The 14,415-nt window shown below is 48.3% G+C and overlaps 1 protein-coding gene across 2 annotated transcripts; it reads left to right on the forward strand.

The window, feature by feature from the left end:
* Window positions 1–6,318: 6,318 nt before the first annotated feature.
* On the forward strand, window positions 6,319–13,607 carry PLEKHF1 (pleckstrin homology and FYVE domain containing 1). Of its 2 annotated transcripts, XM_032121461.1 has the most exons (3): window positions 6,353–6,374; window positions 7,957–8,065; window positions 11,300–13,607. In XM_032121461.1, exon 3 carries the CDS (start codon window positions 11,312–11,314, stop codon window positions 12,131–12,133), a length of 822 nt encoding a protein of 273 aa, XP_031977352.1. In that variant the 5' UTR covers window positions 6,353–6,374; window positions 7,957–8,065; window positions 11,300–11,311; the 3' UTR covers window positions 12,134–13,607. The 2 variants fall into 2 exon arrangements, with proteins under 2 accessions (XP_031977350.1, XP_031977352.1); XM_032121459.1 differs by lacking the exon at window positions 7,957–8,065 and having other exon boundaries at window positions 6,319–6,374.
* The last annotated feature ends 808 nt before the right edge of the window (window positions 13,608–14,415 follow it).

Genomic DNA, 14,415 nt, shown 5'->3' on the forward strand with positions numbered 1-14,415 from the left:
TTTACATTTAACTTCAACCCCAAGTGGTAAAGAAACGGATTGTATCTCACAATGTAAATTTGCATCTACCATCATTTAATGGATGTTTTATACATGCTATGTACTACTGTGTTTTTATGGAAAGGCAAAAAAATTACTTGGGAATTTGTTTTTAATTAAGCAATAAGGCTCAATGGGGTACTGCTATCATGCAATAAAACCACTCCTGGGGTGTTGTGAGGCATTTGGTCCAGATGAGTGCTTCAAATCACCCCCAGATTGTGATTAGATGATTACTCCCTGGAGTTAATATTAGATGGCTCTCTCTAGAGTTGTCTTATTGCTATTATAAAAAGTCTTCAACATGGGGAAACTAAGTAGCTTTTGTGCTTGAAGAAGATGAAGTTTGCAGTTTCGACTGTTGAGTGGCTGTGTGAGCTGTGTGGGTCTCATAGATCACTTCACCTATTTAGCATGCGTGAAAGATCATCTCAGGGCATTTCTTTGACCCAAACAATTTTACAATTAAGTGGCTTTCTTTTTTTTCTAGAAGATGGAAGGATATAAACAGCAAACAACTCCAAAATAAAGCAATCCCAAGACAAGGAACTGGGAATTTGATTCAGAGATATGTATTACAGGCTTTATCTTTTTGTTGGGAATAATGAATCCTAATCACTATTATGCTAATTGTATTAATGAAGGCTAATGCATGTGGTATCTGCAAGAGATTCTCCCAAGTTGGGTCCATGAGGAGGTGCATGGCCTGAGGCATTTGTGAGGGCTCCCAAGCTAATGAAATCAAACAACCCAAATGGTACAGAGCCAACCTGCAGTGCCTTCCCCTGCCTCCCCCCAGCTGCTCTTCAGGGGTGAGGTTAGAGATTAAATATTTCATTCTGAGAACAGATAAAACAAAAACAAAACAAACAAATGAAAAAGAAAAAGAAAAAGAAAAAGAAAAAGAAAAAGAAAAAGAAAAAGAAAAAGAAAAAGAAAAACCTGAAGCTTCCTGCATTTCAGTACACCAGTAAGAGAGAAATCTCAGGAAAACATTAACCCTTGCAAAACTCTCCCAAAAAGCCGGATGGTACCACCTCAACATGGACAATTTCTGCACAACTTGAGCTGAAGTACAGAGCAGAATCCTCAACTCCTCCTTCAGATGTCCCTCAACAGCAACCACACACCTCTTGTTACACAGCATCCCTCTGGTTTCTCAACCAGACAATGATTTTTGCCCTTCACAAATTAAGGTGTGAACCTTCACGCATCCTCTGTGTCACATCTTACACATCCTGCGCAGCCCAGGCAGCAACACAATCTCTAAAAGCCAATAAACCTCTTCTACCTCAGAAGAAATCTCCAATTCCTCATTCAGATCAGCACCTCTCCATCTAAAGATCCAGCATGCCAATGGATGGGGATCTCAGCCAAGCTGAGGTTTGCTCTCTTGGTTTCCACGATGTCAGCAGAACACCCCAGAAAAAAACAGACCACCTGGCTGTTTTCCCTTATATTTGAAGATGACAAAAGGAAACAAAGATCCTCTTTCTTGTTCCCCTTTCATGGAGCTCTCTGCACATGTACTCAATACATGAAACTTCCCCAGGCAATGGCAGCAGATGCCTTCCTGCACAAAAGACACTGATGTGGGGCAAGGTCCCTTACAAAGAGAGGATTTTCCCTTCTGAGCAACACGCACATTCAGCCTGGGTAGCAGTTACAAAGGAAGGAAACCAAAGCATGTTCTTCACATAAATAGAAGCTATATCCATAGGCAAAGCAGGGTTAAGGAATGAAACTTTTATTTGTCTTTGACTAATCAGTCCATCAGTCATTTACATCTTTTTGCATTAACCAGTGATTATCACAATCTTGCTCCCCATGCTTTTTCCCTATTTCAATATTTGAAATGGCTGATCTACCTCAGTTTAGTGTTTGAAACATTTGTTCACCAGTTATTTGTTCACCATGATTTATCTTGTGCAATAAAAGCACACTGAATACGAGATCACTGCTCAGACAGAATAGCAACAGTAGGAAAAGAGTTCAGAAGAACATGCACAGAATGGTGCATTCTGAAGGAAGGCGGAGCTCAGAAGGTGCAGCACTCGCTCACAGCATGCTGCAAAATGCCTTCAGCAGTACTTATACACACACCTCTTTATTTCCACATTAATTTCACACATTTTGTTCTAATATTACATCTGCACCGAACACCTGCACCTCCTCACAGTTCTGGCATTTTATATTCTCTTACCTCAGCTTTTCCTCACCTTCACCGTTTGTATTTCAACTCGAGCCTGTTCCTACTACTGGGGAACGCTACTCAGAAACAGTGGTGTGGCAGCATGTCAGAGCTCCTGCTTGTTTGTCAGTGTGTGCTCACCCATGCTGCTCCTCAGGAGAGCTCAAACGTACGAGCTTCCCCTGTTGTGAGTCCCTGCACTGGGTAGTTCTTGGGTGCAGCCTGGAGACTCATCACAACCAGCCCACTTGATCCACTCAGAAATTATTGCTCATTATTGATTATTCAAGAATGACCGACTCTACCGCACTGTACTCATGTGACCCAGGAGCAGGGCTGAGGTCTGAGCAGGGAAGGGTGCAGCAAACACCAAGACAAACTTGTAACTTTAGAATCTGCAAATGTGAGAGGTTTTGTGGTCCTTGCACACAACAGCTTTTGTAAGGATCACTGAGATTTGTGAGCTGGGGATGGCCCTGTGGTGAGGCACATGGGGCTGTGAGTCAGGAGCTCTGGGGGATGTTCCTCAGCCCCCAAGTGATTCACTCCAAGCCAGAGCCTGTTGCTACTGTAGACAACAGCAAATAACCCACTGTTCTGTGTCGGTGACCAAGAGCCATATGACCAAATGTAACTCTTCAAGCAAGGAACTCCCTGTGAGGAGGGTACAAACCCTCACACAGTTAATAGAATTTTTGCTGCACTTCAAGATCCTGAGAATAAAGTGCTGCACACATGCAAAGCACGGCAATGCCTCTGTAAAAAACAAGAGCACATTGAGTATTGATTTATGCAGAAGGCAAAAGTCAGAGGAGAAAGCAAAGGTTGCTTTCAGGAATAAGGAATACTTTCATCAGTCAGACAGTCATTTTGCAGCCAGGTTCCCAGAGCCACTCAAGACATCGGTAATTTCCTGCACAAGGGTTGAGAGATGTCCCAAAGACACAAGCACCCTCCGAAACAGGTTTACTGGGCAGCAGTCTTGAGGCGTGTGGCCTAGTGAGAATTTGGAAACTGGCACCCTGAAGTTTCAGTCTGTACTGACAGAGCTGAGCAGGAATCTGATTTCTGTACTGTCAGACTGGGAACAACTAATTTCCAAAGCAGGCAGATGAAGCTGGTAAGGCTTCAGAGACACAATTCAATCATGGCAAGTCACACTTTTCTAGAAGAGGCTGATTAGCTGAATTCCTGAGGAGCCAGATCAGACATTCATCCCCACACACACACCACACTCTCACTCAGAACAGAGGTCATTCATCCCTATAAGTAACTTGTATGATGAACACAAGTTGTCTTATTCCTTCACTATGTCATAGTATTCCAAGCTCAATTCAATAAAATCTCCATTGCTAAAAGCTGTCTTGTCCACTGATGAAATGCCCCATGTAGTCAATTAGTTAAAACCACCATCTACCCTATGATCACAGTGGGCTCCTAACATCCCAAACTGAATCTAAATATTGAGTTTTATTCAAAAGAATTTTATCAAATGCCTGGGTTGTTTTTTCTTCTTTTCAAACATGTCCTAAACATAGGCTGAGCTGAGAATTTAACAGATGTTTTTGCTACTATTATAATCTAATCTTTTCCTGCAGGCTGTTGTAGTAACTTTGCCACTAGAAGATAATAAAAAAACATTTTCTCCCCTGCAGAGCTTACCTTTGGCTGACTCAGCTGAGCAGCTGCAGTTTCCTTTACTTGCTTTGAAATTATTGCATCCCAGTTGGGCAAGATATTTCTGCTACTGAGAAAAAAGTGGCTTTGGAGAAAATGCCAGAGGCAATCAGAAGTCTCTTCACCTTGCTCTAGTTGCACTAAAAGTGGTAACTTAGGCTGCAGCTTTTTCAAGTGGTCCCACAAATGTTTGGGTTTACAACCCGGAAAAACAGAGCTCCTGAGCCTGCCTATCAAACAGCTCTTAAGATTACTGGTGAAACTCCGAGTTTGCATCTCAGTAAGGAATTCAAACAAGTGTGTAAGAGCTTCCAAAACAAACAAACAAAATACCAACAGAAAGTCAGCTCTCAGTTGCAACTGCTTAATACTGACTGTAAGCCCAAAGTGTATCTTGGGTCTTCCCTTGCCTTATGCAACAGTTGCCTGAACACACCTCCACTTCTGACTGAAGAGGGACAAAGAAAAAATCCTTCACATCCCAGGCGGTTTGGCCAACTCAGTGCTGTGTTTGGCTGATGTGTTGTCCAAGTGAGCATACTGAGAAACAACAAGAAAAATAAACTGAAGTATTACATCTCAGTAATAAAGACTGTGATTAGGATAACATGAGAGCGAATTCAGAATAATTTTAGCACATAGGAGGAAAAAAAACAGTTTCAGAGTAATAATCTGTGACTGGTTAGTCACAGTGAATTATTCTGACAGCTAAGACAAACTCTGGCATATTTAGTTCAGTCCTTCATCTATTTATAGTTTACAAATATTTACAGTTAGATCATGTTAAAAAAACCCCCAGCATTCTGTAGAGAATTAATTTCTAAGATGGGCAGATCTCCCCAGAGTTAGCAGACTGCTCCCAAGGCAGCCAGGACAGAGACAGCTGGTGTCCAGGCTCAACACAAACCAGCTCCCAGTTGTGAGAACCAGTCTGCAAAGGCAGACCACGCTCCTTCCACCAACAGACCACTGAGTCCTGCTCTCCCACAGAAAAGGTAGGAGGACTGAATAGACCCCAGACTAAATGATAATGACAACCTGAGTCTGTTCAGCCCAGCAGCCTCCCCTCTGTGCTGAGCTCTCTTTTCCCAGGTTTTCAGGAGTTTGTCAATGACCTGATGGCTCTCCCTGTAACCCTCATACACTGCTAGGCAGCCATGCCTAGAACTTAGTCCATGTCCTCATTTGTCTGCTCATCTGACACAAAGTGTAAAGAAGTAGAGTCTTGTGGAAACTCCCATGACTGCTGAGCACTTTAGCTCTAAAGTGCACCATGAGCTTCCCAGCCCACATTATTATTACCAAAGAAAATTAAAACCTGGAAAAAAAAATATTTCTAATACCTTGACAGGTCCATCAGTTTCCATTAAAAATAGAAAAGCTATTACAGAAAGTGAGCAAGCACCTGAATTATAGATCAGCATAGGCCTGGGGTAGTGTCACTGCACCTGGCAAGGGCCAGAGCTCAGCTCCCCTGCAGCACCTTCAGCAGGGCTGAGGGACACTCACAGCCTCTGCCCACTCATCTCACCACCCTCCTGGCAGTGACACATGGGAGGGATGAGTGGGTGGGAGAGAGGAATGCAAAGGACTTCCCTGCAACACCAATTTCGGTGTTAATAGCTTGCTCTTTTCACAGAAGTCTGTAACTGTAATCACAAAAGTGGTTAGAAGACCTGGTCCAAAGCTTGGGAAGAGGTCTGGTTTCTGTGTTGGACCAGGGTAATGTGTAGTTCTATTTATATCCCTCTTCTTAACTGTAAAACACTGGGGGCATTTTATCGCCGAAACCATCTTCATGCCATGTCATCCGTGAGCACCATTCTGCTAGATAGAGTATACTGTGAGCAGGGGATGATGAAACTTGAAACTGTGAGCAAACCAAATACACTGAGTTATGCTCGTGGGGGCAAGTGAAGAGCGTGCAAGAGGGTGGTGGATGTCAGCAGGGCACACGCGGCCACGGGCACAAGCAGCTATGGGACACACGCAGGCATGGGACACACACAGGCACGGGGCACACCCACGGCTCTCCGGGGACACACAGCCATGGGGCACACGGAGCCAAGGGACACAGGCACACACGGGCATGGGACACATGCACCCATCGGACACAAGCAGCTATGGGACACAGGTAGCCATGGGACACACACAGGTGTGGGGCACACGCAGTCGGGCACACGCAGTCATGGGATACACGCAGTCATGGGATACATGCAGTCCTGGGCAACACGTACCCATCAGACATACGCAGCCATGGGCACACAGCCCCGTGGCGCACACTCGGCCCCTGCTCACACGCAGCCCCCGCCAGCACCGCCCGGCAGCGCCGTGGCCCCGGGGCGCCCATTGGCCGGCGGTGGGGGTGGGCGGGGAGCGGCGGCGGGGCCCGGCCCTGGAGCGGAGCGGAGCGGAGCGGAGCCGGGCGGCGCGGGCCGCGGGAGCGCTCGCCGGGGCCGGCCGGGAGGTACGGGGCGAGCGGGGGTTCGGCGTGGGGTGGGCCCGTGTGCGGAGGGCAGAGCCGGGGTTTGTCAGCCGCCGGGCCGGAGCTGGGGGGACAGGAGCTGGGGGGCAGAGCGGCGGGGTGGCGGGTCGTGCGCGCCGCCGGGGCTCGGCCCGGGGGTCCGCGGTGTGTCCTGTTCGTCCCGCGGTGTGTCCGGCCCGCCCGCGGTGCTGTCCCGCGTGTGCGGAGCCTGCGGCCCCGCGGTGTGTGCGCGGCCCGAGCGGCGCTCAGAGGGGCGGGTGTGTTGGGGTTTTTAGAGGGACTCTTTAAGTTACCGACTCTGCCCGTGTGCCAAAACCCCGGACCCTGCTCCTGTGCAGAGCTGTAAGCGGAGCCCCGCTTGGGCCGTGCGCCTCTTCCAGAGGGGTACGTGAGCTCTCGGGCACTGGGAGGGACGGGGAATTGTCGCTTCCCTCGGTGTTCCCCCCTCGCCAGCCAGCCCGTGTCGGCCACGGGCCCGGGAGCAGCGGGGCGGGAGCTGCGCGCGGAGGGCGCTGCCCGGGATGAGTGCAGGGACAGGGAGCGGGGGGACGGAGGGGCTGAGGCTCTGCCTCGAGTTTCGTGGTTTTTCCCCCTTCCTCCCTCCCTCCCTTCCTTCCCTTCCTCTGCTACTTGGGCGCCTCTGAGCCTGGCTGGCACTCGCAAGAGCCACAGCTGAGCTCAGGCTGCCAACAGCTGGGTTTGTTAGCATCAGTCTGAGCTCCTCAAAAGCCACTGCCCGGCCGTCCCCTTGCTCTGGCCCTACGCTGAGCAATAGTGGCGAGAAGCTTGGTAGCTCAGTCAGTCCTTGTCCCACTGGGACTGGTGACATTCTCAAAGGCCTAATGTCACAGCTAGCCCCAAAATGTACGTGTGCTGAATTGGGTTCCTCATGAGCATGGCAGGAAGGGGGTTGCCAGAATCTGCCCCCCTTACCCCAGCAATTACAGCATGCCGGGAAAGAGGGAGAAGCAAGCTGAAATGCCCTCAGGCAGTAAAAGGAGAGGAGCTTTGTTTTTCTGGCTTAAATGCCTGCTCGGGCAGCTTCATCCTACTTGGTGTCCTTGGTGAGCAAGAGCTTATGCCAGCCCTAACTCCAGGAGAGATTTCTCTGAGCAAAGCAGAAAGAGGGAGTCAGGGAAAGCTGCAGAGAGATGAGGCTTGGGGCATTTTCTGCTGGCAGCCTTCAGCAGTCGGATCTCGGTGTGCTGACACTCATGGACCATCCCATGCATGGTATGTGCACGAGGTGTGCAATGGATACCACGGCTGTCGGTTCTGCCTGATGGCAGGAACGGAAGGATCAGGTAGAACAGCTCGCTACATCGGTACACCTAAGCCTTAGATACATACAGACTTGAAAAACATACCCCAGACTCGCTGACCCGGGAGCTTAAGTTGAAATGCTGTGCCTGGCAGGCATCAACATGGCTGTTTATAATCACAAGTGAACAAGTGCTCATTGTTAAGTGTTGTGGCATGCTTGTTCTGGAGTGGAGTGCCAAGCTGTATTTTTTTTCCTTTGAATATCAGTCATATTCACTGCATAGTGTTTGATCACATGCAGGACCAGCAGATCTTGATGAAAAAAACAACCCCAGAATTTGCCATGCCAAAAACCCCTGTGAAAAGCAGCACGCCAGCAAAGCACCTCTTGCCACCCTCATTTCAGCTGGGTAAGCTACTGCATGTGTTACGTGGGCATAGGTAGCACTTGGAAATAAGCACTGTGACCCTGCTGACCTGACACAGCAAACTTGAGCAAACAGGAAAAAAAGTATTTACCCAAATGAATAAAATAGGTTAGACTTCATATCTGTTCCAAAGGGAGAGGCTCTCATCTCCCAGGAAAGGAGAGACCATTGTAACACTCAGCAGCTATCTTTATTTGCCAGATTCACAAAGCGCTTGCATTCTAAAGCCAAACTGTGGATTATTTGCACTGAGTCACAGTACTGACATGAAATTGGGTTTTATGTGGTCAGTCAAGCCGAGAGCTGTGTGGAACTTGGGGCACGATGGATCTGGCTTGTGGTGGGATGTGATGAGTAACGCCCTCAGATGGCTGCTTCTCCCCCCCTTCCTGAACAGGGAGCACATAAAGGGATAGAGTGAGTTGTCCCAGACTAAAGGTAGGCACTATAAGTCCCACTCCTACTATTTTTTTTTACTTTTTATTATGTGAATGTGCTGTTCTCCAGTCACTTACACCTGAGGGGAGAGAGATGGAAGGAAAACATTCTGCTTTTGCATCCCAGGAAAACTCGTTCAGGAAATACCCTGTGCTAGAGCAGCCAACAATTTTAGTCTTAGCAGAGATTTTCCCACAACAGAGTTGGCTTTTCTTTGGTTAGCTTGTGGCATTTTAACTAGGTAGCAAACCAGAGGAGTAAGGACATACCTGCAGGTAGAAGTGTGATGTGTAATGAGAGCTCACCTTCATTTCTTTCACACTGCAGAATTGTATCCAGCCCTTTCTCCTTTTGCTCCATGCAGTAAGTCCTGGAGCTTTCTGGCCTGTGCAGGGAACTAGATCAATGCAACAGCTAAAGTTTTCACAGCAGCAGAGCTTACACTCCCCTCTGAAAATGAGCTCGGGTTTCCTGGCTCTGTGCAGGCACGGTCTTTATATCTGACAAAATATTTTCATTTCCACTGGGATCTGGTGTGGAGAGATCCCTTGAAATACAGTCATGTCAAGTGCCATACATTCTTGAGAGGTTGGACCATGCTTCTAAATTACATAAAATAAAAGTAAAAGAAGTAGGCTAAGAGCTCCATAACCCAGAAGCGTGAGGAAATTAAACTGGTGGAACTGCTTTGGTTTATTCCATTTGGTGTTGCTGGTGCCAAAAGTTCTTGACAGTATATTATTGCATTCACAGTCTTTGCACACCAAGGATCCCAAGCTGTAATTTGAGTTTTTCCTTTATTATTTGTGTGCTCATCTTGCTCTTTCACACAGAAACTCCTCATCCAGGGATTTGTAGACAGACCACATCCCAGGATAGGTGAGAGTCCTTACTAGGGGTAGCCCTAGTCAGGGAGTTTGGTGTGCAGTTGTGGACAATGGTTTCCCCTGCCTGTTTGTTCTTCAGCCTAATTTGTGTATTTAAGAGGGAGAGGGTAAAAACACCTGGTGCTTATTGGAGCAGGGCATCTCCTCTCCGTGCACAGGTCCGCTCGGGCTGATGGATTCACGAAGGGAATGGAGCTTCTCTCCTCTCTGATGACAAGTAACAAACCCTTTGCACAGCTGCTGCATGTCTGTGCCGTGGCAGGTTGGCTGGGGTGTGATTTCAGCTGCTGCTGCTCGAGTCAGCCCCTGGATTCCCCCTCTGGCTGCAGCCTGGCCAGAGCACTCAGTTAAATGTAAACTGCCCGCACACATGAGTGGATGTGCCCAACACTGCCCAGCTCCATCCAGTGCATTGCAGTGCTCTGAGGCCCTGAGGATACACATCCTGCCCTCCAGCTCGAGGGGGACCCCGAGGAAGGCAGCTCTTCAGGAGCACTGACTGCTCAGTGCCTCTCAGTGAAAGCAATTTCTTCAGGGTAGGTCACTTCGTTTACATCTCCCATGGCTAAACATGTGCCTTGGCCTTGTGCCTTTTCACCCTAGAGAAGGAGGTTCTGGGAACTCAGAGGAATTGCCCGGTCCGTCTGCCAGGTGGGTCAGGTGAGAGGCACACGGTGTGCAGAGCCTTCAGCAGCAGCTCTGTGGTTTCCCTTCCAGCACAGCAAAGGGGTGATTTGAGGTGAGGGGCAAGGGTAGAATGTTCCCCCACCACAGGAACAGGCATATTGTCATCCTCCTCTTCCCTTTCCCTCCAGCCTCCTTGGCAGCAGGGACTCTGGACAAGGAGCACAGGGATAACAGTGGAGAGCAGCTCTGCATTAGTGGTTCGATGAACCATTAGCAGCAACCAGGGCAACAACACATGTCCCTGTGATCTCGGAGCTGCCTCGTGATGGTTGCAGGAGGAAATTACTCACATTCCCATGGCCAGTTGGCCTTGGGGCAGCACCCTGCAGCCTGCAAGGGGCAATGAAAAATCATCTTACAGAGAGCACCTTCTTTACTGCAGACTGCCAAGAGCAAGCAGCTGCTTTTGCTTCAGAGTTACCCTTACCTGTGTTTCCTGTTGGAACAAAAACCCAGCACACTATCAAACCCCCAGATTGTGTGAGAAGGAGGATGCAGAGGTGTGGGAGAGATGAGCGTGCTGCATTCCACTTCCTGTTCAGCAGAGATCACACTTTTCAGAATGATGTGTCTTGCATTTGGAAGCACCATCAGCCCTGGGATAATGGAGGAAAGGCTTAGCTTGTGTGGGTTTATTCACATCATGGGGGCTTTTTGCTTTTCTTTTTCTTTACCATTTTTGTCATGCATGGAAGACCAGCAGGAACAAGTGATACCACAGAGTTTTGTTTTGTTCCTGCCTCAGCTCTGGCCTGAAAGGGAGCTGTGGGGTGTGTGTGTCTGTAATGAATCCTTGAGAAAGCAGGTGTGCAGTCAGAAACGGGAGGCTTGCTCTCAAGACCCTTTTATGCAGATCTATGGATCTGCATAAAATTGGGCTCAGACCAAGCAGCTTTCTCTTCTAAGGGCACACAGTGAGACTGGTAAAAAGCACAACCAGGAAGACCTGGCTCTGCCTTCAAGGGCTTCCATTGCTGCAAACTGAACTATCTCAGTATAGCCTGGGCTGTTGCAAAGTGAGGTCAGAAAGTTTGAAGATCTAATTTAGAAAGGTAACAAACTAAAGTGAGGAGTGCTTGTGAGATTACCTGTACCCTCAGATCGCATTAGGACATCTCACCTGTGTATACACTGGCTACTCACCTGCACCCCGGTGCAGATGTTTGCAGTTTCACCACTTCCTTCTTTGTTTTCCTCTCTTCAGAGTGAGCTGGAGATGATGGACCATCTTGCAAATACCGAGATCAACAGCCAGCGCATTGCTGCTGTGGAAAATTGCTTTGGGGCTTCGGGACAGCCCTTAGCCTTGCCGGGCAGGGTCCTTCTGGGAGAAGGGATTTTAACCAAAGAATGCCGCAAGAAACCAAAGCCTCGCATATTTTTCCTTTTCAATGACATCCTCGTCTACGGCAGCATAGTCATCAACAAAAGGAAGTACAATTCCCAGCACATCATCCCCCTTGAAGATGTCACTTTGGAGACGCTGCCAGACACCTTGCAGATGAAGAACCGTTGGATGATTAAAACCTCCAAGAAGTCCTTTGTGGTTTCCGCGGCCTCCCTCACGGAGAGGAAGGAGTGGATCAGCCATCTGGAGGAGTGCATCAAGCACCTGCTGACGAAGACAGGCCGGCAGCCCTGCACGGAGCACGCGGCTCCCTGGATCCCAGACAAGGCGACGGACATCTGCATGCGCTGCACGCAGACCAAGTTCTCCACGCTCACCCGGAGGCACCACTGCCGCAAGTGCGGCTTCGTCGTGTGCGCAGACTGCTCCAGGCAGAGGTTCCTGATGCCCCGGCTGTCCCCCAAGCCCCTGAGGGTCTGCAACCTCTGCTACAGGCAGCTGCTGGCAGACAAGAAGAAGGAGGCAGAGGCAGATCAGAGGCAGACGGAGCCGATCCGCTCTGCCACCCAGGGCTATGAACCCTCCAGTGGCGATGACAGTGACAAGTCTGATGATGAGAAAGCTGAGCAGTGGCCAGCAGACACAGAGTTTTATACCTCAGAAGTATCCTGGTCTTCTTTCCACAGCTGACCTCCCTGGGAGTCAGTGACGTTTAGACACTGGGAAGCCAATCTCTGGCCTCCAAGGCATGTCCTTCTCCATGTTTCCTCTGAAGGCCGTGCCTGGGAAGGTGGATCTTGGCCCTGTGTGTGGTGTCTGAGCAGAGGTGAGGTTGCCCCTCTGAGAACATCTCATACAATGTGAGCACAGAGAGAACAGCTCAGCGAAGAGCACTGAGGGTGGGGGCAGTGCCCTGTGGATCAGTCTTGGCCAAATGAGCTTACCCTCCGGTGCCTTATTCTTCCTCTCTGCTAAAAAACAGCAATATGAACTTCTTGTTTGAAATGTTTGAGATTGGCTCTTGGGAGAAAAAGGAACAAGAAATCCTGGAGCTGAACACACTTGGCTGCTCACAGTGCGTTCCTCTGTCACAGCAAGGGGCACTCTGGATGCCGCTTTCCATGAGCTTTTGAGATTCTCCCTGTGAGCGTGCCAGCCTGAGGGAATAGCTGCTCTTCCCTGCATAGTGAGGCCAGCACCGGCTTCCCTGTCTACACCTGGGTCTCTCAAGGTTGGAAGCGCTTAAGAGAATGGTACTCTGGATGTGGGGAGCTTGTGTGGGGCTCAGTGTGAGCAGCCCTAGCAAACACTGGAGCATCCAGCTCTCTCAGATGGAAAGAGGCCATGCCAGTGGTACCGGGCCAGGGGAGGAAGGAGAGGGGAAAGGGACAGGTAAAATTACACTGAGCAGTGAAATACAGAGGGAGAGAGGTACTGCAGTTCACTCAACTAAGTGCAGAGCCCCGATCTCAAACACAGGCAGTTATACCAGATTACTAGAAACTTGAAGAACTCAAGCCTATCAGGTAAAAGGATATCCCAGGGAAGACTTGTTAAAAGTCTTTAAAAATCCAGGAAAAAGCCCCAAATGAAGATCCTGTGAAGTACAGCACTTCAACTTCCCCTTCCCTCCTGGGCTGCTGCCCAAGGCATTGGATTCTCACTTGTGGGCTCACCTCCTGCCTTATCAGTCTCATGAGTCCAAAGTTAAGGTCCTTTATGTACTTCAAAGATGGGAGCCAAAGACCTTACAGTTTACTTGAGATCAACTTTGAAGTTCAAATTCAGTTAGAAATAAACTATGTTTATTCAAGTATTATATCATAATATAGTGTGGAAGTAAATATAGAGGAAATCAGACAACAGCAATTGTTTTGCAGCAGACATTTCTACAAACTCCGTTATTGCTTTTAGTATATTTTTGTATTTTGTGGTCTGGAAAAGCAACATGGCTGGGAATACACTGCCAATGTTCTAAAATGTTTCCTTACCATGACTTCTTACAAGCAGTGCATTGCTTGACAGATGGCCATGGGTTTTTTAAATTTCAGTTCAAGATAATCATTGTTACTGTCTTTTATAAACTGCTACTGTTCCAGTGAATTTGTATCACTTGACTGTGTGTGAATAAAGATATGGCCAACAGGAAGGAGCCAGGAAAACAGGACAATAAAGCGTATTATTATTGAACAAGAGTTTTAACAAGAGCTGGGATCCAGGCCTGGCCAGCCCAGCGCAAGCTGTGACTCCTCAGCTGTGGGGAGACTGCTCTGGTTTCTGTTTACTGCTTGAAGGTAAGGGCATCAAATCTGATGCTTGCTTTCTATTTATATCATGTTATCGTCTGACAGACTATTCCCAAGTCTTTTACAATCCCCTGCAGTAGTCTGTATTAACTGGAACGGTATTTTTCCGGTGGGGACACAGCTTAGAGTGGGCCAGCAAACCTTATGACCTAAGCAGATGTTTTTGGTCTTTAAAGCAATAAGTACACTGAGTTCTGTTTTTTCCATTCCTCTCCAGGCTCAGTTCCTAACTCTGCACAGCAGTGATTGTTTTTACAATGCCTCCCACCCACCAGAAGGGTGTACATGCTATGCAAACAGAAAATGACCTTAAAAATAAACAGCCATTAGAGTGGTTCACGAGCCAAAAATAGCCCAGCTGCTGAATCTGCATCCATAGCTGACATTCCAGTTCCCTGCTCCTGAGGTGAAACTCCCAGTTTCTTCTTAGTAACTGGCTGCAGAAATGTATTGGAGCTTTGAACCTAATCCTTAGTTCTGTTAGAGATCAGCTTACTTTATATGTTCGAAGGTCTTACTATTACCAGCCCCAAAAGACCTATGAACTGCTTGTATGCTCTAATGAGGGACAGGCACGCCTCTAACGAATGCCTTCTTGGTGAGCAAGAGCCTTTCTTAATCACAGCAGGGAAAAAGTCAGAAAAAACCAAAACCACCCAAAACATC

Source organism: Corvus moneduloides, chromosome 12 (genome assembly GCF_009650955.1).
Source record: "Corvus moneduloides isolate bCorMon1 chromosome 12, bCorMon1.pri, whole genome shotgun sequence".
Lineage (NCBI taxonomy): Eukaryota > Metazoa > Chordata > Aves > Passeriformes > Corvidae > Corvus > Corvus moneduloides.

Coding starts and splice junctions, on each gene's coding strand:
- PLEKHF1 (XM_032121459.1), top strand. CDS start 11,312: ATGATGGACCATCTTGCAAATACCGAGATCAACAGCCAGCGCATTGCT.